Source organism: Aphelocoma coerulescens, chromosome 2 (assembly GCF_041296385.1).
Source record: "Aphelocoma coerulescens isolate FSJ_1873_10779 chromosome 2, UR_Acoe_1.0, whole genome shotgun sequence".
Taxonomy (NCBI): Eukaryota; Metazoa; Chordata; class Aves; order Passeriformes; family Corvidae; genus Aphelocoma; species Aphelocoma coerulescens.
Genome location: NC_091015.1, coordinates 42,424,792 through 42,452,559, shown reverse-complemented (window position 1 = coordinate 42,452,559; position 27,768 = coordinate 42,424,792). Strand labels below are relative to the sequence as shown.

The following is a 27,768-nucleotide window of genomic DNA, read 5'->3' as shown; positions in this document are numbered from 1 at the left end:
AAGAAAGCAATGTGTTAGTTTGAAAAGACTCTGGAAATGAGCTGCAGATAAAGCAATATGAGTATTGACACTGTTCTATTCCATGTTCTCCAGCATGGCTGTGATTATACAGAAACTTTTTACTGTGGGCTTCCCAATGTGCTCGCATGATTATGACTCTGAATGTCCAACTGTATCTGTCAGATGGCAAAACAAAAGAAAAAGAGCTCGGCAAAAGTTCTTGATAATAGACATTCAAGTACTAGGAGGAAGGTGGTTGTTCTTTATTAAATTTTAAGAAGCTATGGAAAATACCAGTTTTTCAGTTATCATTAGCTAACAAATGATACATTAAAGTGATATGACAATTAATAATCACTTGGTATGAAATAGAGTTCTATACTCCTTGCTGTTTGGAGCAGTGCGATTATCAGCAATAATTTCAGAGGAAAAATTAGTTGTCATGTGATGCTGACTAACTTTCTTTATCTGTTAGGTAGAATATTCTGACCATGGGAGAAAAGAACATTTTACACTTTGTCTTGATTTTCAATTTAAGGTCATTTCAGTGACTAAAGAGAGAAAAAACCAGTGTCTCGTGAAAATGAATATAATAAAATTATAAGCTATAAAATTATGTATCTTTAAGAGCTGTTTTCTTCATTGTATCTTTGAATTGTACCTAGATTACTTCAACACACATTGCATGTTCTGCTGAAATGACATGCAGTGTGTCATGCATGCAGAAAAACTCTCTACAGTGAATATAAAAACGATATTACCAGGCTTAAGCTTATGGCTACAAGATACAGCCAAACCTTATTACAGTGCTTTTTGGATGCTGAGGTTCCTACAGAAAGTGGTCTTGTATGCTTGCTTATGCTTTTGTTAAAGAAGCTCTACATGTGTCCTGGGATAAATTACTCTTTTTTTGAGCTTCACTTACCTTACCTGTTCATTTGAATGTCAGATAGTAAGTAGAGCTGGAGAAGTAATGCATAAAATATTGGGAGAAGGACGCTGGTTAATACAGACTTCGAGTTCTTTGCTTTGAGCTCTGTCTTCAGAGAATTGCTGCCTTGGTGTGATCCTGCAGGAATTTAGAGTATTTTCACTTACATCCCATTTTTATGACAGTTTTCCAGGAGCTGTTATCTCCTGTGGCTAGTAAACCTGAAATGTAACAACATCACAAAGAAGGGGTAGTTCAAGAAATTTAGTTTCAGTTTTTAGTTAATTTATTTCCCCATGATCTTGGAGTGTGCTTCATTTTCATGTTGTCAAGTAGGGATTATCTTCCTTTATCTCATGCTTTTTCCATCTCTATTTGAATTGTCAACTTTTCAGGAAAGACCATTTTACCTTTTACGGTGGAGCTTTTAGTTTTGACTCTGATGTGCTGACGTAACTAAGTGAAAATAAAGCGTAAGTTTGCAATAGATTTTAGGTGATTATTTAGTCTTTTTATCTTCCATAAATGCACTTTAATAGTCATATACTTAAATGGAATTACAGACTTACATTTCTGATGCCTTAGAGCAGTCCTTTTCTTTTTAACCCATATCATATTGAAGAGTGTTAGATGAAATGCTAGTTGACAAACCGCACAGGAGTAGGCCTTATTTGTTTCTTGTATAGCTGTTCATCTAAACTTGATGGTTGGTAAAAGAGTACACTCCAGTTTGGTCTCATCTCCTTTAATTAGGCCTGATTGGTTGCATTTAATTGCAGTTGGCTGTCCTTTCTATTTTCCCAGGTAAGTGAATTATGCTTTCTTCCTTTCATGGTCGAAGGGTGGAGCATCGTTATCCCTGCTGTTACCTGGCATAATAATACAGAATGAATAAGAAATTTGGAACGCCTGTTAAGAGAACAGAAAAAAATTATTTGTACAGCTGCAAAGCTATGCTAAACTCTGGAATGCTGAAGGCAAATATGCTAGATCCTTTAGAAGAGGGAGAAGTAGTTAATCTTCACTTTGTTGTTATCCTCAAAGCATATTCATGTTAGAGAATTCTAATCCTCTGTTTTCACAGATCCACTAGCTTTATAAATATTGAATTTCAGGTGCACAGCTCATTGTACCGTGTTATCATTTATTTGGTTATAATTTACATTTTCTCAAGTAAGTAAAATTTTGCATTTCTGTGTTTTTCCAGTGTTTGTTATGCCAGCATTTCAGAAGGAAAGTAAGCTATTTAAGTTGATAATATTTGGTTTAGTATTTGAATAAAGTGTTTTTGGATTAAAAAAAGGATATGGATATTTTTGCACAGGCTTGAAAATCAGGAAATTTTGAGAACTGTGGCAGTAATCAGGACTGACGCTGTATTCTGTAGCTGTCTCATTGCTTAGCTATTTTTTTTTCTCCTGCTTGTGGCAGGAGACAGTGTAGATGAATTTTCCAGGCAGAAGCTGGGTAGGTTCAAACCAGTGTAGATGAATTTTCCAGGCAGAAGCTGGGTAGGTTCAAACCAGTATCCAGAATGGCAATAGTCTGTTAGCCTAAAGCATAGATTTCAGTGGTACACACTATGTACTGTCTGCTGGCTGGCTGGTAGTTGGGAGGGGTACAAAGAGATGTGGGAAATTTAATCTTTTGATCTGTTACTTTCTTCTTTAATAGCACATACAAATTCATATTTACCATAGAAGGATAATTTTCATGGTTCTCAGTATTAGTCAGTGTTTTACTGTGGTTATTCAGGTAAAAGTCAAAACCATCAGAACTTTCAAAGAATTCCCAACTTGTAAAACTTCCCTGGGAAGATTCTTCAGGAAAAGGAATCTTTATACTGTCATAGCAAACTAGGCTTTTAGTCTTTTTGGTTTTTAATAAAATCATGGGGGAAAACATGGCTAAGCAAAATTAAAAATGTTGTTAGTAAAGGACCATTTTTCTTAATTAGCTATTTATTTTCTACCTTAGTACACTGTATGTAATTTTGCAGTCTAGAGCTGAGTGTTACAAGCTGTAACATAAAACAGCTTCTAAAACTGTAGCATTAAATAACTAGAGCTGTGTGGATGCATAGAGTTTCTAGCTAAGTGGTGTTTTAAACAATGGAGTTGTCCTTGTCATAAAAAAGAACATGTGCCAGCTTTAAAGTTGTTCCCATCTGTTACAGCCCTTGAAGACAGAATTTTTTCTGTTAACTTGAGGTTTCAGTGACATAACTTTAAGGGCCTTTGGTATTGTCTTCTGTGGTTTCACATTTGTGTGGAGCACATGTCCAAAACTGCGATGCTAACTACTGCCTGCCACCTTAATCCTTTCTTCAATCTCAACTCAGTTTGTGTCCAGTCTACCACACTCTGGCACAATAGGAGAAAAGAGGTATTAATCTAAGTTAACATACTTATCTTAATTTTCAAATTTGTGTCGCTTTTTTCTTTTGTTCTCTTTCTCCTCACAAACTTGCATTGTAGCAGTACTTTCCATGGTATACAGTATAATTTCTGTTAAAATGATTCTAAAGATAAGTTTTGATTCTAATTTTGGTGGTCCTTATTTGCTGCATGGAGGTAAAACCCTCCCTTACAGAACAGATAAGGTTGGAAATCCTGAAGCAATGTTGTGTGACACAAGACTGGCATTGTGGCTTTGTTATCCCTTCTTAGCCTGTCCATAACATGGAGTACTTTCAGGTGCGAAAGAGATAAGGATGGTGAAATTCAGTGCTGTGGTGATCTCCAGCCAATACAACTTGCATAAATTCTTAGTTTTCTGTAAATTAAATTTGAGGATTGATTCAGTCTCTGGGCAGAGGATGATGGGAATGGAAACCTGGCATTTGTCTTTTGATTCCTGTTACCAGTCCTCTGCCAAACTGCTTGGTCAAGCCCAGGTTTCTGGGCAATAATTCTGTTTTGCAGTGTAGTTGGAAGCTTAGGTAGGAAAACTCTGTAACTAAGGCAAAGCCGAGGAAAAGGTAAGAAATTTCTTAACTATGATGCAATGAGAAGTGTGCTGTGCAAAGAAACACTTCAATTTGTTTACTTATTTTAAACAAACAATTTTAAATAGTTAAAGAAATTATATTGATGTTGTTTCAGACCATTTCTGACATTGAATATGAAGGTAGAGAGTGATCATCCTGTTTCTTTCTCATGGTTGTCTCTTTAAGCAGCTTTGGTGCTTTATTTTTTTCTAACAGTAAACTCCTGCAGTTAGGCAGCATAACAATACCATCTTCATCCTTTCTTCTTGCTGGACTGCTAGAGTTTTGAAGAAGCAACTTTTTTTATGATGTTGTACCCTTTTCATGAGCATGAAGGTAGGGGGGAAAAAACCCCATGTTCTCTGATTTACCTCTTCTTGGGAAGAAGAAAGTAATGCTTATGTAGTGGAGTTTGAGTGTAAGTTTCATCTGTCAGTCATGAACACTCATGGCAAATATTTGTTTTCTCAAGATGTAGTGTCAGATATATTGACTTTTTGACACTAAAAGTGAAGATTTCACAGCACTGTGTTAATGAAAATTCTTTTTCAGGACACCTTTGCTTCTTTTCGAGTTTTCACTATAGCACAGTCAGAGTATGTGCACCAAAACACAGTGTTTGGTGCCAAGCAATCCCAGTTGTGCATTACAGCTGTACAATCAGTTTCTAAAACCAGTAGGCTTAAAGAAAGAAACTGTTAATTGGTCGTTGCAAACCAGAGGAATAGATTTAAGTCAGCAGAGATGTGGGTGACGATGGAGTCTGAGACGTTACCTGTGACCACTGCTATTAAGTCAATGTATTATATATCTTGGCATATGGTCCAAATTCCTCCCAGTGTTTATTGCTTTTCTTCAGTAGTTAGGGAATTCTTTACTTCTCGTCCAGAATTTGTATATAATGCTGATGTGCTATGATTTTTCTTTGCCACAGAAAGAATTCTAAGTGCTTTTAATTACTAATTGATTTCAAAGTATAAAATATGAGTAGGGTCTGGAATAATTGAAGTTGAAAAGACTTCTGTGAAAGACCTGCATTTTTGAGGACAGTACTAAAGATAAGTTTTCAAAGTAATTTCTGAAAGTTTTTTGAATAATTTCCATGAAAACATCTTTCAGATTCAAGAACACAGCAATGGATTTTTTTTCCTTTTAAAACAGTGAGGATTCTTCAATTTTTTTTTTCAAAAATAGAATCTCAGGGTTCTTAAAAAGTATTTTTCTCTTGCTTAGCCATTATATTATTGTATACAAGGAGTATTTTTGCACATACTATCTTGCTGATGGGTGGAGTACCAGAATAAGGACAGCGGGGTGCTACAGGGAGCTTACTCAGTTTGCTGTAATTCAGAAGTAATTAAAGTAATACAAAAGCAGTGAAAAGCAGGTGTGAGCTATGTTTTAGTGTCAGAGAGTAATAAAGAAAGGAATTTTTTTTTTAGGTCCAAGATGTGTTGTTTTGTTGTCTTGATCACTGGGATTTGGGATCTACTAAGTGTCAGACATGGTAATGATTGAAAAGCAATCTCTTTTAACTGGATATTGTTGAATCTCAGCAGCTTTGATGAAATGGAGCTGTGTCTGAATTCTGTCTCTCTGGGTTTTGTGGCAGTACTCTTATGGGATTTATATATGCCTTGAAGTTGTCCTTCAGCTAGTACTAAATGCTCACAAGACGTGAGTTATGAATCCAGACAAATATTTAAAGACATTGCATCCACAAGATGGTTAGGAACTTGATACCTGGACCTCAGCTTTTGTTTGCTACAAGAGCTTGGGCATTATCTTCAATTACTGTAATCCTACATCTAAAGAGGGAACCCTTCTTTCTATTGATGTTGGGTGTCAGTGATGGAAGAGGAGGTAAGACAATCTGGTGTAGCTGAAAAGAATGAGATGCCCATTGAGTGGGAAGTGGCAGGTCTTTGTGAGGAAAAATAAGGTTCACAGGCTCTTCTGCATTTCTTTTAAAGTGAATATAAAGTGACTGTCTGTGAACAACAGGTGGCCCGTAGCTGTCAGAAAGCCTACTTGTCCATGGTGCAATTCAACCCATGCTCTCTCATCACACACACACTTGCAAAAGCGAGGAGGCCAGTAAAAGTGGAATATGTGAGAGGTATTGACTGATTGGGCTCGGGGTAGGTTTGTCTACTGATAAATGCTCTTAGGAAAGTGTTCTTTATTTAGTGATATACCTCTGCTGCAGAAAATTTGGTCAGTTGCGAGATTCAAAGCAGTCAATTACAGTATCTACAGTAAATGGAAAGTGTGTGCCATTAAGTATAGGTATTTATTCTCCTCTCTTTGAACTGCATGAGAGACTTCATAGTTTTGAGATGTTTCAGGCTTCACAGATTTCAGAGTTTACAGGTGGAGAAAATAGAAGTGATCTTCCTGATGTTGTGGTCAACCATTAGAACAAATTGAAGGAGTTCATGTTGGAAAGTCTATATTTATCAAAGTCTCAGGTTAGCAAATGCTGAATTTTATTTATGTATTTCAGAAATTAAAAGAAAAGTACACTAAAATCCAGTCAGACCAAAAAACTAAACCAAACCCAACAAAAAATACACCACTAAATAAACTAATGTCTAGTGGCATTTTAAAACTTGCTTAAAATTAGAAGGCATATCTAAAAAGGAAGTATTTTTAATTATACTTCTGTATGTTTAAAGAACTCCTTCAAAGACTAATTAGCACACAGCTTATCAAAATGAATTTACTTATTGAAAGAAGATATTTTATTGCAAGTACTGGTCAGTAATTTTTGTACTCTTCTTTGTACCAGTGTTAAACAACTTTTGACTGTATTGATTTGTAAAACCAATCTGATGTGAACAGTATGTGGCAGAAACTGTTTGTTATTAAGAGATAGAATCCTGTCTCAGAAAAACTTGTCATCCTGGCAAGAAAAAATCGCACAAAGTAATTTTATTTGTATCAGTTTTTTCAGTATTGACTGTCTCTGACAGCTAGCTTCATGTTAAATGTGAACAAAGCTTTGTTATGCATGCATGTCTTCAATGGGTTGTGGACCCAAATTATATTCTTTTGAAAGCAAAGTTTTCTGTGGTGGCGCTGTTTTTATCTGATTAAGAAGCAGTGCAATACACCTAATGCATAGCATTCAGAGAAAATGTCTTGTTATGTGAGATAGTTTATTAAGCATAAATTTGAGGAGTTGCTGCAGTTCAGCAAGTTCGAAGTAAAATGTCAATTGTATTATGTATATTTATGAAAATAGAAATAAATATTGGGCCTGTTCTACTGCTTGGGTATAAATGTGATAAATACTATATAGATAGATCAAAGAACCCTAACTTTTTGAATTTGTGATGAATGACTGCATATCAGGCTATTAAAACCATTAGATAGAGTTTGTTGAGAAATGAGCAACCAGAGGTTATATGGTGCCTCAGGCTATCGCTTCTCAACTTTTCTGGTTTCCACAAGGTAGCTATTGAAGAACCAGAATTTGTGCAACTGAATTCTCAAATAAGTCCCAGCAAGGTGGGCTCTAAAGGCTGAATTAATCATTCTGTTACTGTAGATACAAATATCTGATTTGAATTTTTCAGCTTTAAGAAATGCATCAGCATAAATCCTTCTGTGTATGTCTTTTCCTTTCAGTTTGCTACTCGCTTTCTTCCCACTCTCCTCAAAATGGAGGAATTAGCCTAACAAAATACTACCAATTAAGCAGAGCTTCGTGAGTTTTTCTGGCTGTGTGCATGTATATCCAATTTGTCTGTGTGTTGCAGAGTTCTGTGTTTGCAATAGATGTCATGTTTAGTTTACACATATATAAAGAAGGTAACATAGGAAAAAGCTGCTTGTTTCCTTGTCTTCGCTGCTGCTCCCTGGGCTAGGTACAAGTTTTTGAAAGAAGCAGGATGCTGCTCCTAGGAAAGGAAAATGGTCAGCAGCAGGGTCCAGCCCCTAGACCACTCAGTGGATCAGGCAGAGAGGGCAAGATGAAGCAGTCTGCTGTGCCCTAGAGTAGAGAGAGAGATGCTCCAGGGAAGTGCAGGGTGCAGGCACACAGATAAACTTCAGCAGGGAGAATCTTTTCTTAAGAAGCCAAAAGAGATTGAGGAAAGTTTTTTGCAAGTCAGTGAGATTTGTGTTGGATGGCAAGATAGGATGACAGTCTTCTTATCCAGAAAGCAGATGCTTGTCACAGTGGATATTTTGTTTCAGTCTTTTTTTTTTTTTAAGTCTTAACTTCTCCTATCAGATCTTATTTTTGTCCACCTAAAAACTCTGTGTTTTAATGAAAACTGGTTTAGGATCTCTGGAACTTAAAATATCCTTAAGGAAGATGTTCCAGTACTTCCATCTTTGGGGTTATGGAAGTGTTCTGTCTTAGCAGGCTGTGACAATTATTCTGTCCTTGAATCTTAACATAAAACTGGGAATTAAAGGAAGGAATTGCATTTTCAAAACAAAGCATTATCTACCGGAAAGCCTGTGTATTCTAGCATGAGGGTCGTGCTTCCGTTGTCCCAAAATATACTGACTGAATTTATCTTGTTTGCATACCTTTCTCAAAATTTTATTTCCTTAAAAATTAAGAATAGATATTAGGAAGAAATACTTTGCTCTGAGGACAGTGAGGCATCAGAACAGGTTGTCCAGAGAAGTTGTAGACACCCCACATCGCTGAAGTGTGTTAGGCTGGGTTGTTGCAGCTTTGAGGAACCTGATCCAATGGAAGCTGTCCCTGCCCACGGCATGGGTGTTGGAATGATATGATCTTAGAGGCTACTCCCAACCCAAATGATTGTATGATCCCTTGATAAGAAGTGACACATTTCCATTAGTAGATGTTGAACAACAATTTCAGATAATTCAATAAACAAAAGTTCAAGATGGATATGACTTTGTTACAACTTCCGTACAGGTCATAAAACCTAGTTCCTGGATGAACTGCCTAGCTCAGATGTACAAGCAGTGCTGCTACGGGGCAACTGGGACTATGTTGTGTCTCTGAGAGCTGGGTAAACCAAAAGTACCATCTCGGAGTGAATTCCAGTAGTATGGGACTCCAGAAGGCATGGGTTCTTTTGAAATACGACTGCATGCCAATCCCACAGTGACCTGGGGAGCTGCCTGGGGAGCAGTTGTCATCTCCTGCTTATGAGCTATTGCCACATCCCAGTTTCCTGCCTCTTCTCTCTGAGGTGCATTGTGGTTTGTGGCATGTAGGGCTAGGAAGATCTGACATCCAGAGTGGCCGATCCCAGTATGGACCTAATGTATGAGAATCAAAAGAATGGGATAGTATTTGTAGAGATTAATATAGGAATGTTATCCCAAAATATGGTACATGTAAACAGTCTGCATAACAACTATAATTTTCTGCATATTTCTGATTTAACCTGGTACTAGTGAATCATAGCAATAATGTTTTCACTTTATTTCATCATTTTGTTTGGAGAAAGGATTTAGCATAGTGGACATAATTTCATTTAATGGCCTGGGTCATAAACAGTGCATAGTGTGGGCTTGTGACTTTTAATGAAAATACCCAAAGGATGAAAACCGCTGCATTTTTTTTTTTTGTCAGCGGGCAGTTAGTGATCAACACAGGGAATGCAAAAATGTCTTGGTATAACGTTTTTAAAGAAGTTACAAGAGAAGCATCTGGGGGCCAGACTTTGCTCGTGGAAACATGCCAACAACTGTTTTGTGTTTCCTTTCACTGAAGTGAGCTATGCCTTGTCTTTTGTCCCTTTTTTGAGTAAGTTCAGGAATCATACTATAAATTTGAATACATTAACCCTGCAGATTACTATAGGCTATTATGTGGTTTAAGCAAGATGCTTTCTTTATTAATTCTTTGGATGTAAATATTATGTCAAGTCCCATTTGTCACGATTAAGGATATGTATTTTTCAGAAATGGCTTTTAAATTTAAAACTTGCTGCTGATCAATGATTATGAGAAACTTTACTTGACATTTACAGACTTTTTCTATGATATACATTTAAATTTGAGAAATATAATTGCTGTACATAGTTGTCAAATAACACTATAGTACAGAGTTATACAGTATAGATTAGTTAATTGAATATTTGATTGCTAAATGTATTTATGTTGGGAACTATTTATAATTTCTATGTAGATTTTAATAGCCACCACATTTATTTTAGTGAAACATTTTAACAATAAGGTTTATAAAATGTCATGTTGAACACTTAAACTATTTACATAGCTAAGAGCTATTACAGGTTGAGACAACAAACAAATTTATTTTAGTTACAGTGAATTCATATAAATCTTTATTGCGTTTACAAGAATATACTATGTACATGCCACACGTATTTAGGCCCGCAATCTCTACCACAGATTCCTGTGAACCTACAACAGAACCATGGAATAAACTGAAAAATTGTTGTTTGTTTTGTCCCTTTGAGACACTGATTTGCCTTCTGTCCAATAATTGGAACTATTTATTTTTGTTAGGGTGAGGGGGAACAGAGAAGGGAACATTTTTTGTTAATCGGCTAAATAATTAGATGAGCATGTAGAAACATTAAACCCCAAAAGCTTTTCCTCTACATTGTTGAGACCTGTTAAGGGTAGTGTCATAAAATATTTTATTCTTTCTTTAAATGTTTAAGTATGGATTTAGGTAGGATGCCTATTGCCTCAATTTGGTATGCCAAAATTGAGGCTTTAGGAACAATTTTAGAAGTGGAGCCAAAATTGTGCTTTTGTTGAAATATAACATGAAACTTTATCTTCAGAAATGCTTCCGTTCAAGTGGGGAAGTTGTTATCTACTATCTTGATCAAAAAAGTAAAGGTAAGATTTAAAAAAGTACCTAGTAAAACTTAGGAAATTTGCAATGAGCTGGATTTTGAAGTCACTTGTGAAATTTTCACCTTCTTTGATGGCCCATCAGATAATTTTTTGATTTCTGAGTTTGATTCTGACCAGCATATAGGATCAGACAAGATACTTGATTTCTGACAAAAAAATCCCCAAAATAGTGACTTTACTTGTAAATACAAAGTGTCTGTGAATACAAAAACAGGAAATCAATGAATGAGTTTCTGGAAGTGGATCTCTATAATTTCTTTTATTCTTCATTATAATCATTGTGTGCATATCCACAATGAACTTGCTTGTGATGACCTTTATCTTTTCTCTTGAGAAGAATTACTATTATCAGGTCTTTCTTCATGAAGAAATAAAAAGGTCAGTACAAAACCCATCCCTTATTTCTATGCAGTGCACATTGCACTTTGGCATATTGTTATTGAATTTTATTAAGAATAATTAGATAGTTTTGTCAAATAAATTTTAATATTCTAAAATTAGGCATTCTAAATGGTCTTCCCTGGTAAGCACTCCTGCTTTTTCTGCCTTTTTTCTACCTCCTTTCCTCCCCAGCTTGCTGTTGCTGTAACTGAGATTTGAAATGCTTCTCTTCCTCCTAATTCTGTCAGACTAGCAATTTTTTCCTACTTTAACTTTGAATTAAGAAGCTCTTGATTCTTTTGCATCTATGTTATTAAAAAAAAATAAGAGAGAGAATGTAGAGTATGTAAAAAGATTGGGTTTGGTTTGGTTTGGTTTGGTTTGGTTTGAATCAGAGATTTTAGATTATTTGTTGTTTGGAGGACTTGTGCAAGGAACTGGCCAACTAAGTTGAATTGAGCTGTCACTCAAAACACGACTGAAGATTGCTTATTTGCAAGGAGAGCTCCAAGCAGGAAGCTGAGTTCATGAAATCTTTATATATTCGTAACTAGAACTGGGAATTGCTTGTACCTCTGTGGATTATTCAGTTGTCCTAGTGAATATATTTTGTTCAGTCGTTGAGATGACTGAGAATAATTTTCCTCCCATTTTGATAGCTTTTTCTTAAAACCTGAAGGGCTTCGTGAAGCCCTGGAAACAGCAACTTCCATACTAACAGCTTCTGTGTTTGGCAAATGTACAAAATTACAGAGTCTGAAGAGGATGTTGGCTGTGGCTACAGAATGGGGCAAAGGCAGGCAAGCAAAGGTACTGGAATACTTGGTACTGGGAAAAGGAAAGAAAAAGAAAGAGGAAGGGTGTTAACGTATATTCAGGTCTCAGGAAGTAGAAGAGTTAAGTAAAGCAAAGCATTCTCCTAGATTTCCTGAAAACTGGTAAAAGGCTGCACAGTAGAATGAGAAGATCCACTTTGCAGCAACTGTGGATGACCTTGCCATCAATGCTTGGGGTTTTTTTTGTGTGAGAGAAGCTGTTTTTCCTCCAGAGATGTGTTCTTTGATCACTTGTTGCTTGTTTTTTCCCATAAAATAGTGAGAGGCCATAAAGTATCTTCCAGCTTTTAAAAACATGATTTTTTTAATCCGTTGTGCTACTATAGTTCATGTGGATGGCTGTGTGGTAATACAGGAGAAATGTGGTGTCTTTTTCACAAATGTATTTAGAAAGAGATACCTTTTTCCCCTCAAATTTGGAATGAGTTCTCCAAATGTACTCATTTCTCTCTACTACTTCTCTCTGTTATTATTCTTCACAGCAATAGTTACATGATCCAAATAACGTTATTCTGTTCAGCACTAGAGAATAGCAGCTGTAAAGTGTTTGCTATTTGTCCTTAGTGGGACTGGGAAGTTTTTGGTTTACTTTACTCTTTAGTTTATCAAATGCTACAACTCCAAAATACTTTTCTTAGGAAGGGGATGTTGTATCTGCTTTTTGGTTTTGGTTAAGCTAGACCATTACATATGCTAAGATTCCCTGTCTGGTTCCACAGAAAGGTTGTTTTGAGAGAGTTGTTTTTTCTCCAGAAAATGTCTGAATTACAGTCCAGTATTCTCATGTCACTTCCTCTCCTTCTCTTGCAGCAATGATCATGAGTTAATTTACAACAAAATCTACTAACCTTTTCTATAAGGATGATAAGGTAACTTTCCCAAGGTCTTCTCAATAGGAGGCAGGGCTTCACTTTTAGCTGAGATGGCTGGTTTAGTTATTCAGATTGCTTAGACAACTGGGAGTAACAGTGGTACACAGTAGCACCTTTTAGAGATACAAGGAGTGCAGCTGAGGGGAAAAAAGTACAGGATTTCTCAAGGAATACAGGAAGCCTCACATCTGGGGACTTGGCAAGATCTGGAGAAAACTGAGTAATTTGAGCTAATCCTGTTCTAGAAAGTCATTAGCTTCAGCTGTCTCATATGTGAGCTATTAAAATGCACAGGCTCTTTTAAACTGCTGCTGAACAGCTTAGTGTGGAGTACCAAAAGAGGCCAACTGCTGTTTCCTAGAAACCTGTTCTATCTTTCTGAGTTAGAGCAGGATGTTAGACGGAGTAATTTCCAAAAGTCCCATCTCTCCCAAAGTATTTCGTTATTCTAGCTTTCTCACTTTGTAAAGCCAGTCCTACTTATTCAAGGCCATTGAGAAGTTAGGACATTGTTAATAACAGAGTTTTGTTACTGTCTACTGGTTGGGAAGAGTGGTGTGTATATTTAACCTCACTTTAGAATTTAGATAATGGTTATTTTCAAAGAGCTGGTTAAAACTTGTGCAAAAGTGTTAGCTGGAGGTTCCATCCAGTTTAGATGGTGGTATATTTGAATGAAACCTTTTGCCTCCATCTTGCAATTAGACTTGGATCACTTGTGTTGGAAGAAATTTGGGTTAGGAATTGGCATGGGTTGTCCTCAACTAAAACATCTCAGTATGCATATTATTTTTCTTTAAGATGTATTTTTATATTGTTCATAACCCAGAGAGCTCTTTTGGTATTCTTTTGGAATACAATTCTGTATTGCCTGTTTCCCATCATATTTCTGAACTCAGTTATGGATGCTGAAAACGGTAGCAGAGAAATTTTCCTGCCTGCCTCCTGTGAATGTCTTCGTTCTCATGCAAATTAGCTGAGAAACAGTTTGCTACTTTGTAAACCAAGACTTTCTCTCACAGGTGCACACTTGTTTTGCATGGCCTTGTTATGGTACACCGAAGAAAATATTTTGAAATAGGTCTTACACTGTTCAGGCAATCACTCTGGGAGGTGGATGGTCAAGCACCCAATGATGCTAAACCACTCTTGTGAATCAAGTTGTATAAATGAGGTGGTAATTAATTAAATAATTCCATTCTAAGCTGGACCCGAATTCCGCGTCGTTCTTAGCGCTGTCCCTGCGGACAACAGCCACACTCAGTGATGATCATTTAGTCAGATGCAACTTCTGCTTCTGCTGACATATGTTGATGTCATCTTGTCTGCAATCCCAGTGTTTAGCCTGTGTTTGGGTGACCTGTTTCTATCATTCTGCTTGTGTTGTGGAAATTGGTTTTTTTTACACTCAAGTTTGCCATGCAAGAATATAACTTTCTTGTTTGAGCTGTTGGATGGTAACTAGCTGACCCATAGAAGTAGCAATAAAATGTCCTCTTTTCTGTCATGGTAAAAAATTCTTACATTTATAATCTTTTCTCTAGCAGCCAACTTGTTTCCCACTTCCCTCACTGTCCTGGAGGCATTTTCATTCTGAAACAATGCACTATTGTACAGTCAGGTGGAGCTTTGATAAAACAAGAGTTTGTCTCCCCCTCTCTGCTGTCCCCAGGAACTCACACTGTGGCTAGACAATAGCACCTTCAGCAGCCTTTTCCAAACTGTTTCATTGTTTACAGAGTACACCAGGCTGCTAATGGGAATGCAGGGTGAGGTGAAATGTCAAGGAGTCACGTGTAAATCTTCCAGCAATCTGCCAAGTCCCAGAGGAGCTGGGGGAAAGGGACCGATCTTCAGGAATATTGAAGGATTATCAAAATTGTAGTTTTGCTAATTGCATTTGAAGATCTTTTCATACAGAGAGATCTCTCTCATATATAATAGGTGGATCTGGAGTCTAAAAGAAGATACCAGAAATGAAAATTTCTGCCATTATAAATACACACACCAAGGCAAGTAAGCCTACTGGATTTTCTATCAAGCTACTTAGGCTAAAACCCTGTAAGAGTTTGGGTGAAGTGTACAGGCCTGTACAGGTGAGAATGCTGCAGAGGACCCCATCCCCAATGCTGGGGAGCACTGACCTCAGGTAAGGCAATTTGCTGGCCCTGCATAAAACAGGGCATTAATACTTATTCCTTTGACCCAGATGGTCACTAGCCCTCACCACAAATGCTAGCAGAGGTGTCAGTTTGGCCAAATTATATAAACAATCTTGTTCTTAAATTTTGTGCATTTATTGCTGCTTCTCTGGAAATATTAAATGTTTCTCTGAATGAATACTCTTGTTTTTAAAAAAGCCAGTTCTTGATAATTTTTTTAAAAAAATTACATAGCTGGGTTGATTTATGTTTTGTATTAGAGTAATAATCCATCTGTTATGGGGGTGGGTCAATTTGTAAGATTATAAATTTGGTAGAGAAAAGATCTTGACTCTTTCCCATGGTGAGCATTTATTTGGGTTCAAAAGTTCTTGTTTGCATTTGTGCAGAATCATTATATGGTAGCAAAAAAGCAGTGTGGAGGAGTAATACTATTGGTGTCAACATACCATTATTTCTTTTACTTTTTCTTGGTGAAAACAGTGTAGACCTGTGATATTCAGTGTCAGTAGAGTTCATGTACACACCTGATTTTTTGCATGCATCTGTCCTCCTTGCCAAGTACAATAGTAAAGACACTGTGTAATTTTTGTAATTGATTATTTAATAATCCAAGTGTTTTTGTGGGGGGTCTGTCTTACAAGACTTGTTTGTATGCTTATAACCTTCTGACACTACAGTGAGATTTCAAATGAAGAGACATGAATGCACATTACAAGTGTGTGATTGCTTGTATCATTATGAAATAGATGAAAAATTAGTTCACTGCAGTAGTTTTTATCTGAACTGATCAAAACATCTTCCAGTGATGTTGCTAACAATATGTGATTGGAATAATAACTTCACTTGTTGTTCTGTTCCATGCTGCAGCCGAGAGGCGTGTAAATACAAGCTGCTTATTTGCAAGAAGCTTCCAGATTTGCAATATGATTGCTATGGAAACCACACAATGAAAAGCTTATAACCATCTGTGTGGTTTCGTAGATTTTGCTGCATAGCTTAGCTGGTTTTGTTTACTGTAATCAAAGCATTGAATAGAATATATTAACTCACAAACTAGGATTATTCAAGGTGTAAACTAGTATTGCAAACATAGCAATGACAAAGTGTCAGAAACTAGAAGACAATAGAATACCGAATAATTATGGCATTAAATTAGAGTCTAATGTAAAAAGATGGGTTAGGTAACATGTTAGTAGAGGAAACTGCTAAATTTCTGCATATTTATCATGGAGATGGCACATTCCATGGGAGGAATGCACTGTTCAAGCCAAACTCTTATCCATTTTATACTCAAGTAGTCCAATCTATTTTCTTTTCTCTCTTTAAGAAAAAGAAATTGAAAGAAAAAACATTAATGGGTTCATGTAAAAAACCTCAGCAAGTATAGAATTCATTGTTCACTTTTTAAATTTTGTAGATGGTAGAATCATATGTGATTGGGTGATTATTTTTCTGTTTTTTCTTCAAACTGCAAATAGAATAAGTAAATTATTTTCAACAGCTTTCATGGACTAACTGAAAAAAACCTTTAACAAATATAGTTAGTTCCTTGTTGCATTGTCATAAGAATTCTGTAGGTTGTTTGCTGTTAAGGTCTCTTAACTATCAGCATAGTATAGAACATAATCTGTATCTCAGGGTTTTTTAAGATCTACAGCTCTGGAAGAGGTCACTGGTTTGATTAGTGTAGATTAGTCTCATTTTGACACTGTGAGAAGGTGGAAAAGAGTATTTTCTCACTGCTCTGATAACGATGGTGTGAAGATGATGTACAGAGGAAAAACGGGAATAGGTTATTTTAAAGGTATGCATGACTCCTTACACACAGGATCTTAAAAAAACCAGAAGTATTTCTACTGTATTTTTTAATTTAATTTTTCATTTTTTGGCTCTATGCCGTGTTGCAACACAAACTTACGCATGTTGCATCAGACTGCAGCTGTAATTCCTGAGGTAATTGAGGTTGCTGTGTTTAAAGGACACTGCCTGCACATAGTTACTGCTTCAGGCCATAATACCAGAAAACATGAGAAAGAACCACAGGTTCTTTTTTAATATCCTAAACCAAGCCTACTACAACTGCTCCACTCTGAGCATGATTGCATTAGCAAGTAGTGTGAACCATTTGCAACAGATTCATAAAGCACAGGTTTGTGCCAAGGACCTGATGTTTGTTGTGCATTTCAGAGGAGGTTTCCTATGGAGTCACTTCAGCCTGGTACCATGGGATGAATGCCCATTAGCAGCTGGACCATGTCCAGCATGCTTCTGGACTGCCTCTTCCAGTCTAATTGTACTTGAAACTTTGTCCTCTCTGTGACAACTCTGTAATGTAAAGCAAGGTGGGATGAGTGGGGATTGTTGAGCTCCAAACCGGTATGCAAATATGGACAGTTTTTGCTTGAATTTGGCACCTTTTGGAATTCAAAGAGCTTTGATTCAGACATTTTCATATCTTCAGATGTGGATCTGGTGAACTCTTGTTTCTAGGAAATAAACTTTTCAGGAGAATGCATATATTCTAAATTTTTTCCATGAAATCGCAATGAAATCTACATGTATTCAGCTGTACCTTATGAAACAAATATCTTCAAACCTCTCCTGCTTTTAAAGTTGAGATACCCTTTACTTGAGTCAGTCCTCAGTTTAAACTAGTCTGATGACCATGACAAATGATAGAGTTAAAATCCATAGGACATTGAATACAACAACTGATTTAGGTCCAAACATTCAGTGACATGTAATATCAACATCTGTTTAATCAAAGAATGATATAATACAGTGTGTGTTGGATGAAGGTTTTTCTGGGAAACCGGAGCAATTCTAGAAAATGTGACTAATGCTGGAATACTAGTGCCTGTACTCGTGTAACCATGGTAGGGAACCCACAGAATGACAGTGCCTCCTAGTGCTCTGGACAGCACAGAAGGATGCATTTTTGCCATTTATGCTCCAATTGTGAGTTCTTAAAATAAACAAATGAGCATACTTGGAAATATGTGACAAGTATTAATGCCAAGTAGGGAATACATTTGGAACATCTGAATGCAGTACATAGTTAGAGTGTTTTGTGTGTACTGCAGCTTCCAATTTCTCCTGTTCTATTGCTGGTTTTTTTTTTTTCCTGTTCTTTCCCCCCACCTTCGCTTAAAAAATAGTTTATATTCATCTTGACCAGGTTTTTAACCGGTCAAGATTCAGAGAACAAAAAATCTTGTTGGCTTAGTAGGGCAGAATTTCAAAGCTTTTTGTAGAGTGAATCTTACGATGTAATATTTGTAGGACTGTGTATAGAGGTTAGCAGCAATTATGCATACGCATTTCAACAGGTCTACTCTTGTGCTTTAAACATCTGCTTTAATGTTTGCAGGAACAGTCTTGTGGATAGATTAAATTTTTACAAGGCTAAAACTCCTTTGAACTGTTGATAAAAAATTCACTCTTTGTCAAAGTAAATGGGCAATTACATAAAAGTTGCACAATGAAGAACATTTTAAATGCTCTGAGTGCTTTATCTGTTGTCTGTCATTAGTAAAATATCAAAATTAGTTGCTGAAATGTGTATCTTAAAAAGAAGCTTGACTATCTGTATAAGATGTGATGAGTAGCAAAGCCAGATAGTTTAAATGTATTAAAAGTCCAGTTCTTCTTTGAGAAGTGGGTTTATCAATATACTATTTCCTCATTCAGTACAGCAGCTTTGTCATTTTTGATATACTGTAAATGCCAGGATAAATTTGTTTCTACTTCCTTATGAACCTAAAGACAGGATTCAGCTAAAAGTTTGTTCCCCTGTTTTATGTCATCAGCAGAATTGTAGACTGGGAAATGTGAGGAGCAGATCTGGTGTCCCTGTACTGAGTAGAGTGTGGATTTACTCAAGTGAGGGTCTGGACGTGAGAGAGTTCCATGTCTGTACCAGACAGGGAGTATGGGAGCACATCCTTTGAAATTGCCTGTGGGGATTTCAGAGTGTTCCAAGCCTGCTAGCCAGAAAACATGCTTCAGAGCTGATCATTGCCAGGTTTTCTCTTTTCTTGTCTCCTAAACTTGCAGTAAGTCATTTGATAGAGTCTGAGTTGCTTAAAACCGTGGTCAGGCACAGTGGGCAGGAGCAGTGAAGGGCACGGTGTCTGTAGTGGCTGTGTTCCCATTCTGCAGGAGTTGAGCTACTGTGTCTGTAGGACAGTGTTGAAGGTCCTCTGCCTTTGTTGCATACTGCTCTCTAGAATTGCGTTATTGCATGGGCTGGGGATACTTTTTCACACCTTGGTTTCCTTTCCTTTATCCTTTTCTGGCAAGAAATGTATGCAGCAGAAGAGGACCCTCATTCTAATTGTCTCGGAATGACTGAAAATCAGCAAACTCCAGCTCTATATGACTGCATTCAGACCAGAGTGAAAAGGGAAACAGATGTTCACAACTGAGATTTTGAAAGAAAGCTCTTGGAGTGTTTGGATGGGTGGCGGAAACCACAGAAATAACAATGTTCCAACTTCTGTATAAGTGCAAAATAGTAAACAAGGCTTACAGTCTGGAAATATAGAGTATGTCTTTCAGGCTGATGTGGGCTGTAATTCCAGCTGAAGTGTCCCCTCAGAATTTCACTTGCAGTTATGTGTTTTGCAGAGGAACGTCTTTCTTCAAAAGCTGAAGTGCCAAGCAAAGAGAGCCAGGAGGAAGTTGCCACTGTTTCAGGTAATTAAAACCTTTCCTCTTTATTTTGTATATGCACTTTCTTTTTACCATTATTTTCTTGTCTATTCCATTTGCTGCTTTAAAATAATGTTTTTATAGCTCTGTAAAGCTGTCTTTTTAACCTGGGTATGTGATGGCAGCAAAACTGCTTAAGCACCACTTAGGATGCATGAAAACCACTTGAGAAGGATTTATAAAGTAAGCCAATTTATACAAGGTATTCCTTCCTGAATTACTTTGTAATGACTCAATTAGCTTTCATTTCTGCACAAAGGAGATTTAGTTGCATAAATTAGCTTATCATCATTGAGGAAGTGTCACTGCTAAAGGACAGTTTATAGATACAACATGCAGTTGCTGTCAAACCTATAAGAATGTAATATAGACATCTGTGTATACTTTGTGCTTGAGCAGAACAGACTTCTGCCATTCAGAGACTAACAGGGGACAACAAGTTGCCCAAGGGACTGGCAATGTAGACGTCTCTGAAAAGGTCAACTTGACACAGGCTCTGACAATCGACCCAAAGCTCTGTCTTCTTTGATAAAAATCAGATAAACTTAAGACCACTAATTGATCTGCAGCCTGTTTAAATGTTGGCCATGCATATCTTCATTGCATATGATTACCAGAGAAAGCAAATGAATTGGGTAAGAAATGCCAGAGTCCAGTGACAGCAGCATAAAAATTGGAAAAGGACACAAATGCCCAGAAAGGCTGTGAAGGATATTGTCTCAGCTTTAGCTTGGCAAACCGCCCTGGTGCTAATTATCTCTGGGACTGGAAAAATAACTGCATAAACCATGTAAAGTCACATAGTCAGACAACTTTTCTTGATAGAAAGGTATTTCCAGTTATGCTTAAAAACAATATAGTTTTGTGCTTCAAGGGCACAGACCTTTAGATAAACTATTGGTGATTTGACACAGCAAGTAGAGAAGACTCACTTCTTACAGACCTTACACCTTTCTGAGATCTGTGGCATTGTAACTGTGACCTGCACTGACATGCAATCTGGCTCTCCTTCCCCCGTCGTACATAATACACATAATTCTTTCAGGGCTGTCAAGGAAGGGGTGGGCAAGAAGAGTTCCTTTAGGAAGTAGCTCTGCAGTGCTCTTCCTGTTGCAACATGTGGAGAGGAAACAGAGGCCTGATTTCCTGACCCGTACAGGAAAGCAGGGACAGGTTGCTGTGGGGAGTCTTGGGTTGCTTTTCTTGGACAGGAAACAAGAGCCAAGCCATCAGATGCTGTTAGCATTGTGCTTTGCTAAAAACATGTGTAAAACAACATGACTCATTACAGCCTTAATATTTAGTACTCATTTAGACATTACTGTAATTACAAGAGTGTGTTGTCATAATGGAGCATGGGGTCAATCCAATTACAAAGTTTCCAATAGCATTGGTTTTTTTCACGAACGTACCTTCCTGAAGTTCTACTTGGTCATACTTCTAAGGAATCAAAACTTCAGCATCTGCATATCTGAAAAATTTTAACTGCTATAAAAATAGCCTCATCAGTCTTATTAGTATTTGTGTAATGTCATTGAAAATACCATAGCAGTTCCCCCCAGATGTCAGGTTCATTTCAAGCAATAGTTTTGTGATCTGATCTTACATAGTTCACTATTTTAACACTGCAAATTTGTTTGACTTTTAGGGCTGAGCTGACATGAGTATTTCTGATAGGCATCACATCATAAATACCTGACATGACTTGAGAATATTTTATGATTTTCCATACAAACAGCGCATAGATTCTGAAGTTTAATTTATTACCTAGCTTTACTAAACCTGAACTCACAGAAAATATTCTGCAAATTGTCTGTGAGCTCAAGCTGATTAGTGCAAAAATTTTTGGGTTTTTTCCTACTCTTTTCTTGCCCTAACATACTTCTACTTCAATTAACTTTCAGACTTGAGTTCTTTTTATTCTGTTGTTCTTAATGCTGACTCTTGCTGCTAAAAAGCTTTACATTAAATTGCTAGTGACCTAGTCATTTAAAAATACCAAAGCATTGAAGAGTTTCCGTTATATAATATGGCTTGCTGGGTCTTTTTTGTTATGACTGTCTACCCATTTTCATTTCCACAATCACTATTTCAATAAGTGTCATATTTTCTGCTTTATCAGTGTAAATATGTTGATTTTAGGGTAACTAAGGAACAGTAGGAGAAGGAAAGTGAGAAAGATTTAACCAAACATCTTGGAATAGATTAGAATTTGAGTCCAAATACATACACTACAGTTGTTTTGCCCTTATTTTTTAACTTTTCTGCCCTGTGGGATAAAGGGCAAGTAAGTAACAGGCATTTTTTGAAGTGTAGGACATCATCAGAACTAAAAAATAACTGTGTTCTTTCACAGGGTTTCTCAAACTGAAAGGGACCAAAGTAAGAATGAGTGGGCTTGTGTTTTGCAGAGGTTTTTGCAGCCTTTTTTTTTTTTTTTCTATGCCTGTGTTTGTAAGCACTATGAATCATTTTATGAAGCGTTTTTCACTTTATATGTATAAAGTCTGAAGTTACATTTTAAATTGTCTTTTATGTGTATGTAGTTGCCCTTACGGAATTTGGAGAAACTTGTGCTGGAGGGCATGAGAGGGGATTTTGAATTTGAAATTAATGCTTCTTGGAAGACCAGCATAGTTGTCCATAAACTTACGCTGCCAATTTCTTTCCCTGTTTTTTTTTCTGTGCTCCAATATACCAATATATTGGTATATATTTTTCTGAAAAATGTGAACCTGTCTTAAAAAACAACCCTATCTTATGTTGAATTCACAAATGACAGCACAGAGCCATGGTTAGTCTTTGGTCAATATCTTCACTGTTGCAATAAGTTTATTTTAAAATGCATCTTTTCCAGTGTGTTCACATTATTAGTTGGGTTGCTTTCCACTTTAAGACTTAATTAAATGCTCACGATGAACATAAAAGGAGAGACATGTCTCACCCGCTGTTGGGTCTCTTCTGTTGCAACTTACTTTAGTGTTAACAGGAGTTACTTCAGGCACATAAAGGTAAGAGCAGAACTCAGAGTGGTAAAGGTCAGTGTGAAAAGTCATGATTTCTTTCAGTGATGTTCTAAAAAAGTAAAAGTCCTGATTAATGTATTTTAAATGAAATCAATAAGCCAACTGATGAAAGATTTGAGAGGTGGGATATACCAAAATAGTTCTTTTATTTTTTTTCTCATGTGGACTTACATTATCTTTTATGACTCAGAGTTGTGAACTGTGATCAGTACAGTAAAAAATGACCGAGGAGAGATTCTGATTTAATATTTATTTCAAATTAATTTTATTCTAACCTGTGTTACTGTTTATTCTCTAATGCTGAATTGGTAAATAATGAGGTCAAAATAGGAAGGGCCAAAATTTGGAGGTGCAACATTTTAAACTGATTATGCCTTCATGTTGATATGATTATGTCTGTGGATTTTTACATAACCAAATCTCTTATTTCTGAATGATTGTGAGCCTTCATATGGGTATCAATTGTTGCTTTTGGGGTGAGGACAGAAGAATTTGGGCCCTGGCAGCCAGAACGCCCCCTAGAGCTGCACAGCAAGTTGTAGCTCCTAATCAGCAGTTCATGGAAAATTAAATGGTGGGTGACTGGCGTAGCAGCTTTGAATTCAAGGTTGTGAATATTTAGCCTTATGACAGTATTGCCACCCAAACAGGATAGCACAGAACACAGACTGAATTGGAGAAAGAGAAAACAAGCTCTTCTTGCTCATACAGAGAACATTAAAATTCAAATCTAAGTATTTGCCAAAATAGAGAAGAACAAAAGTTGAATACTGCTATTTTTTTATAATGTGATGCTTTCTACCTCTTGATACTTGATATTTTAGCAGGATTTTTTTTGTTAATAAAATGAACCAATCATGGTTAAATTGTAAACTATAAATGATGGTGTAGAGTGCTAATGACATGCAAATGTAACTGGTGTATGTTGGAATAACCAGCAAGCCTGCAGTTCAAGAATCATATAACAAAACTAAGATGACAACCTTGATCCAGCCAGTTCAGTGATATTTATGTTATCAGAATTAGAAGATAGCTTTCCAGTGATGTAAATTATTAGTACATATACATTCTGTCTGGTTAGTGTATACATAATGTAACCGGTCATCTTAGTGGTATTGCTTACATTCTTTTTGCATTAACTCATCACACTCCATTCTCATGGAATTAAAAACAGGAAATAGTTTGCAGTGCAACAGAAGCACCCAGTGTATTTAACTGTGTGTGAGCGCTGTGTTTCAATAGATGTACTCTGTATTGTAAATGTATGACAAAGCATTTATTACTGTGTTATTGCCGTATTACAGAGCAAAGAGTGCTAAATAATCAATCAGTTAATGGTCTGTATGGCAGCTTGAACACAGCACATCCATTGTGCTTATGCTGTTAGAAGGATGAGTTTATGACTGTAGTGTAGTTGCACGTTTAGCCAGAGCTTAATGTCCTAAACTGGAGCTGACACAAATATTTTTGAAATGCAGCTTCAGCAACAGTTTCCAAGTTCTCCGATATTTCAGAAGGAAGAATCAAGGATTATCTCAAAGGTTCTCAGAGAAGCTATTTAATTTTGTTGGAACAGGAGAGGGAGGGGGAGTGTATCACAAAATACTTTAGCTTCCTTTTACTGATCATTATTAATTATATTCTAGCAGTTTTATCAGTTTCAAGTTGGGATACATATATGGCTTGCTAGAAATATACTAGTAGAGGAAAACTAGCTGCTTTAAGTTGCAGCTGAAAAATGCTTTGAAAACCTGTAGCTACATGTCTCTTAGTGATGCAACTTGCCAGTGAAGGGCTTGCACAGTAAACTTAATTTTCACTTGCTTTCATGGCAGGAAGGGGCCGTTTCTAAAAAGAGGAATAAGAAATGTGTGCTAATAAATTGCTCTGTTCTCTCTGGAGATTTAAAGAGTAACTTTAGTTATCCTCAATCTTGATTGTTTTATAATTAGATGCTGTTTTCTTTGCAGATAGCGAAAATACCGATTATGCCAATTTCTATCAAGGTTTGTGGGACTGCACAGGAGATGAAACCGATGAGTTGACGTTTAAACGTGGTGACGTTATCTACATTATCAGCAAGGTATGAGACACTACTGGGGCTACATGGTTGTAAAAAGAAAGCCATGGCAGAAGGGTACATTCCCCAGTTCTATAGGGGGAAATTGGCACTCCCTTTCAGATCCTTTGTTTGCAATCAGATATTCACTGCAATTAATTATTTTGTCAAATGAACTATAATCTCAATTAAAACATAGCCATGTAACAGGAATTAACTTTAAAGCATGTTTATTTCCTTGTTAAATCTTGGCTACCATTTGTTAACTGACTTAACAGGAGACAATGTGCTTTCTGCTTGTAGAAGTTAACCTTGTAGAATTTTAAGTTATCTTGTATGTTATGTTTTTTGTTTCCTGTTTTATATTCCTGACTGCTGATTCAGACTTTTTTGGGATCTTGCTACAGAAGATGGTTTGTTTTTTTGAACTATGCTTTCATCTTCATATGTATATTGTTACTATTCTGACAGCTCAGATTCTGAATTTGTTTGCTCTGACAGATTTGGGCATTTTTTACTACTTTTCTGTTTGCAAAGCAAATGAGAAATATAATTCCTCTCATCTGAATTGGCACTAAGCAGAAGAAGTATGAAGTTTTACTCTATATTAATGTTGGTGAATTTTCAGATTTTCCCTTAAGCTCCCCAACAAAAACAAAACCTCTGTTAAAATATATATGTCATGGTCCATTGAAGTCTACTTCTGAACAATTAATCAAGGGAAATTTCTTTTTTCCCCACATATTAGAAAGAAAAGCAGAGTTCTCATTGAAAACACCCTACGTTTTAAAATACGTGTAGAATATATATCTAATTGCTGTTCAGTGTAATTAGTACAAAAAATACTGTAGGTCACTGAAATACAGGTGCAGGTGCATGAAAACTAAAGGCATCTGTTTGTCTCAGTTTCAAAAATCTTAAGTTTTGTCACAATTGCTTTAAACCTTCTGTGATACCTTTATATTCTGGATAATAAATGTAACAGCTTCTGTTTTAAATAAATTTAAGATTTATGGATAGAAGGATAGTCCTATATAAAAATATAGAAGATGTATTACTAATATTAATTTGACCATGTATGTCTTTTGAGGTATTTCATTGTCACTTAAACTAATAACCGAATTGCATTACTAAAGGCTGAATAAGGCTTGTGGATTGGGCAAACTTTCAAGAAGTTATTCAGCGCTGAAGAATTGTACTAATTTAAAATAACCACCTCTTCCCCCTCTCACTCCCCCCATAAGCCCATGAATGAATGGATTCCACTGTGCGAGTTTGGCCTCTTTGTGGGTTGTGCTCTTTGGGTACATTATGGGGACAATAAAATCTTAATCTTCAGCTTGTAGGTGAAAAAAATTGTTTGCTACTCCTTCCCCAAAAGAGTGAGAAATTTAATTTAAAAAATGGAGCAAAATAGAAAAACAGTAGCTTAAGCTGTCCTCTGTATATCAACTGTCCTGTTGCCATGCCGTGATTAATCCGTAATCGGTCCTTGAAACAGGCTTGCTGCTGCTCCAGATATATAGAGCCTCTCTCTATGGGAATGATTTCTACTCCAAAATACAGCCCAGAAAAGCCAGCCCTGTTTCGCTTAAAGATTGGTACAGCTTTTTCAGAAAAATGAGTGTTGGCCCCTTCTGTCAGCTTGGAATTTAGGGTCCTTGGAGGGGAAAGTGCTAGAGAATTATCTATCTTAACCCTCCACTTGATTCAGTTTCAAGGTCTAACCATTTATGAGCTCTTTGTCCGGTAAGTGAAAATATAACCAAAGCAAAAGTGAGCCTAACCATCCCGAAGTGGGTCAAGACTTTCCTTCTAAAATATTTCCTGATCCACTACATTAATACTTGGATTTTGTGGCAGGAATCCGAGGCAATTTTTTTATTTTTTCACACCATCTAGTGGTTGAAAATGAGAGATGCAGGTACTGACAGGGGGGCGATGTGTATGCATCTAAAATGGTGTCATAAATTCAGCTTCAGCTGAACCTAGCTGTGGCTTTATTGCCTTTCTATCATATGTCAGCCAGGAACATTACTCTTGAAAATCACATTTTGCTGATAAGGAAGTAAGTACGGGTATAGCAGTGTTATAGTAGGAAGGGTGAAGCATTAACAAAATATCGAGCATATTTGTGCAACATGTAATAGTTCTTTGTTTTACAGTGAAATATAAATGGTATAGCCTGCTCTGATGAACGTGATAAGATAGATATTAATCTCTCCCAGCAATAGTTATGCCAAAGCAATATATTTTTACCAGCTTTTCTCATACCTGTATAGAAATTAGGGGGAAAGCAACTATTTGTTTCCAAGAAATGAGATCATTTGTACAAGTAATTATGAACCAGTTTAGTAAATTCAGGCATTTATAGAATTTAAATAAAGCAAGAGGAGCAGTATGTTACATGTAAGTTTCTAGGTAAATGTCTCTTAGACAAATGAGCATGGTTTCAGTTTGGCAGTGTTTACTTCCTAAAATAGCTAAGTATTTTGCAAAGACAAATCTCCAGAATTTGCTTTAAAATGAGCATCAAAACGCAGTGTTACTGCAATGAGCATGAGCACATACTCTGACAACAGAGATACCTATGCCTGACTAGTGCAGTTACTGCAGAAAAGCATGTTTTTCTTGTTTTAAAGGTGTATTCAAAAACTATTTAAGCTATTTCCTAAATATTTATGTCAGTTGTGGCTTTTGTGTGGCAGCAGTCCTGTGGGCTTTTACAAAAGATCCCAAAAACCTCATAGTTTTTTTCTAGGTTTTTCTACCTAGTTTTCCTCAAAAGTTGAGTTTTTAATCTGAGTGGAATTAACAAAACTATCACAATAGTACTTGTTAACTTTATTTAAAAACATAGTTAACATTTCAGATTAATTGATCAATGTATCTGTACAGATATACTATTACTATTATTTTAATTTATAATATTCTTGAATATTCAAGTGGCTTTTATTACTTAGGC

The 27,768-nt window shown here is 36.5% G+C and overlaps 1 protein-coding gene across 1 annotated transcript in view; it reads left to right on the top strand.

Annotated features, from left to right (window-relative positions):
* The window catches only part of SKAP2 (src kinase associated phosphoprotein 2), a 119,525-nt gene that overhangs the window by 82,277 nt on the left and 9,480 nt on the right, over positions 1 to 27,768 (top strand). The window contains exons 10-11 of the mRNA XM_069007160.1: positions 19,635 to 19,703; positions 24,715 to 24,827. Of these exons, the coding sequence (XP_068863261.1) occupies positions 19,635 to 19,703; positions 24,715 to 24,827 (182 nt within the window). The remainder of the gene's footprint in view (positions 1 to 19,634; positions 19,704 to 24,714; positions 24,828 to 27,768) is intronic.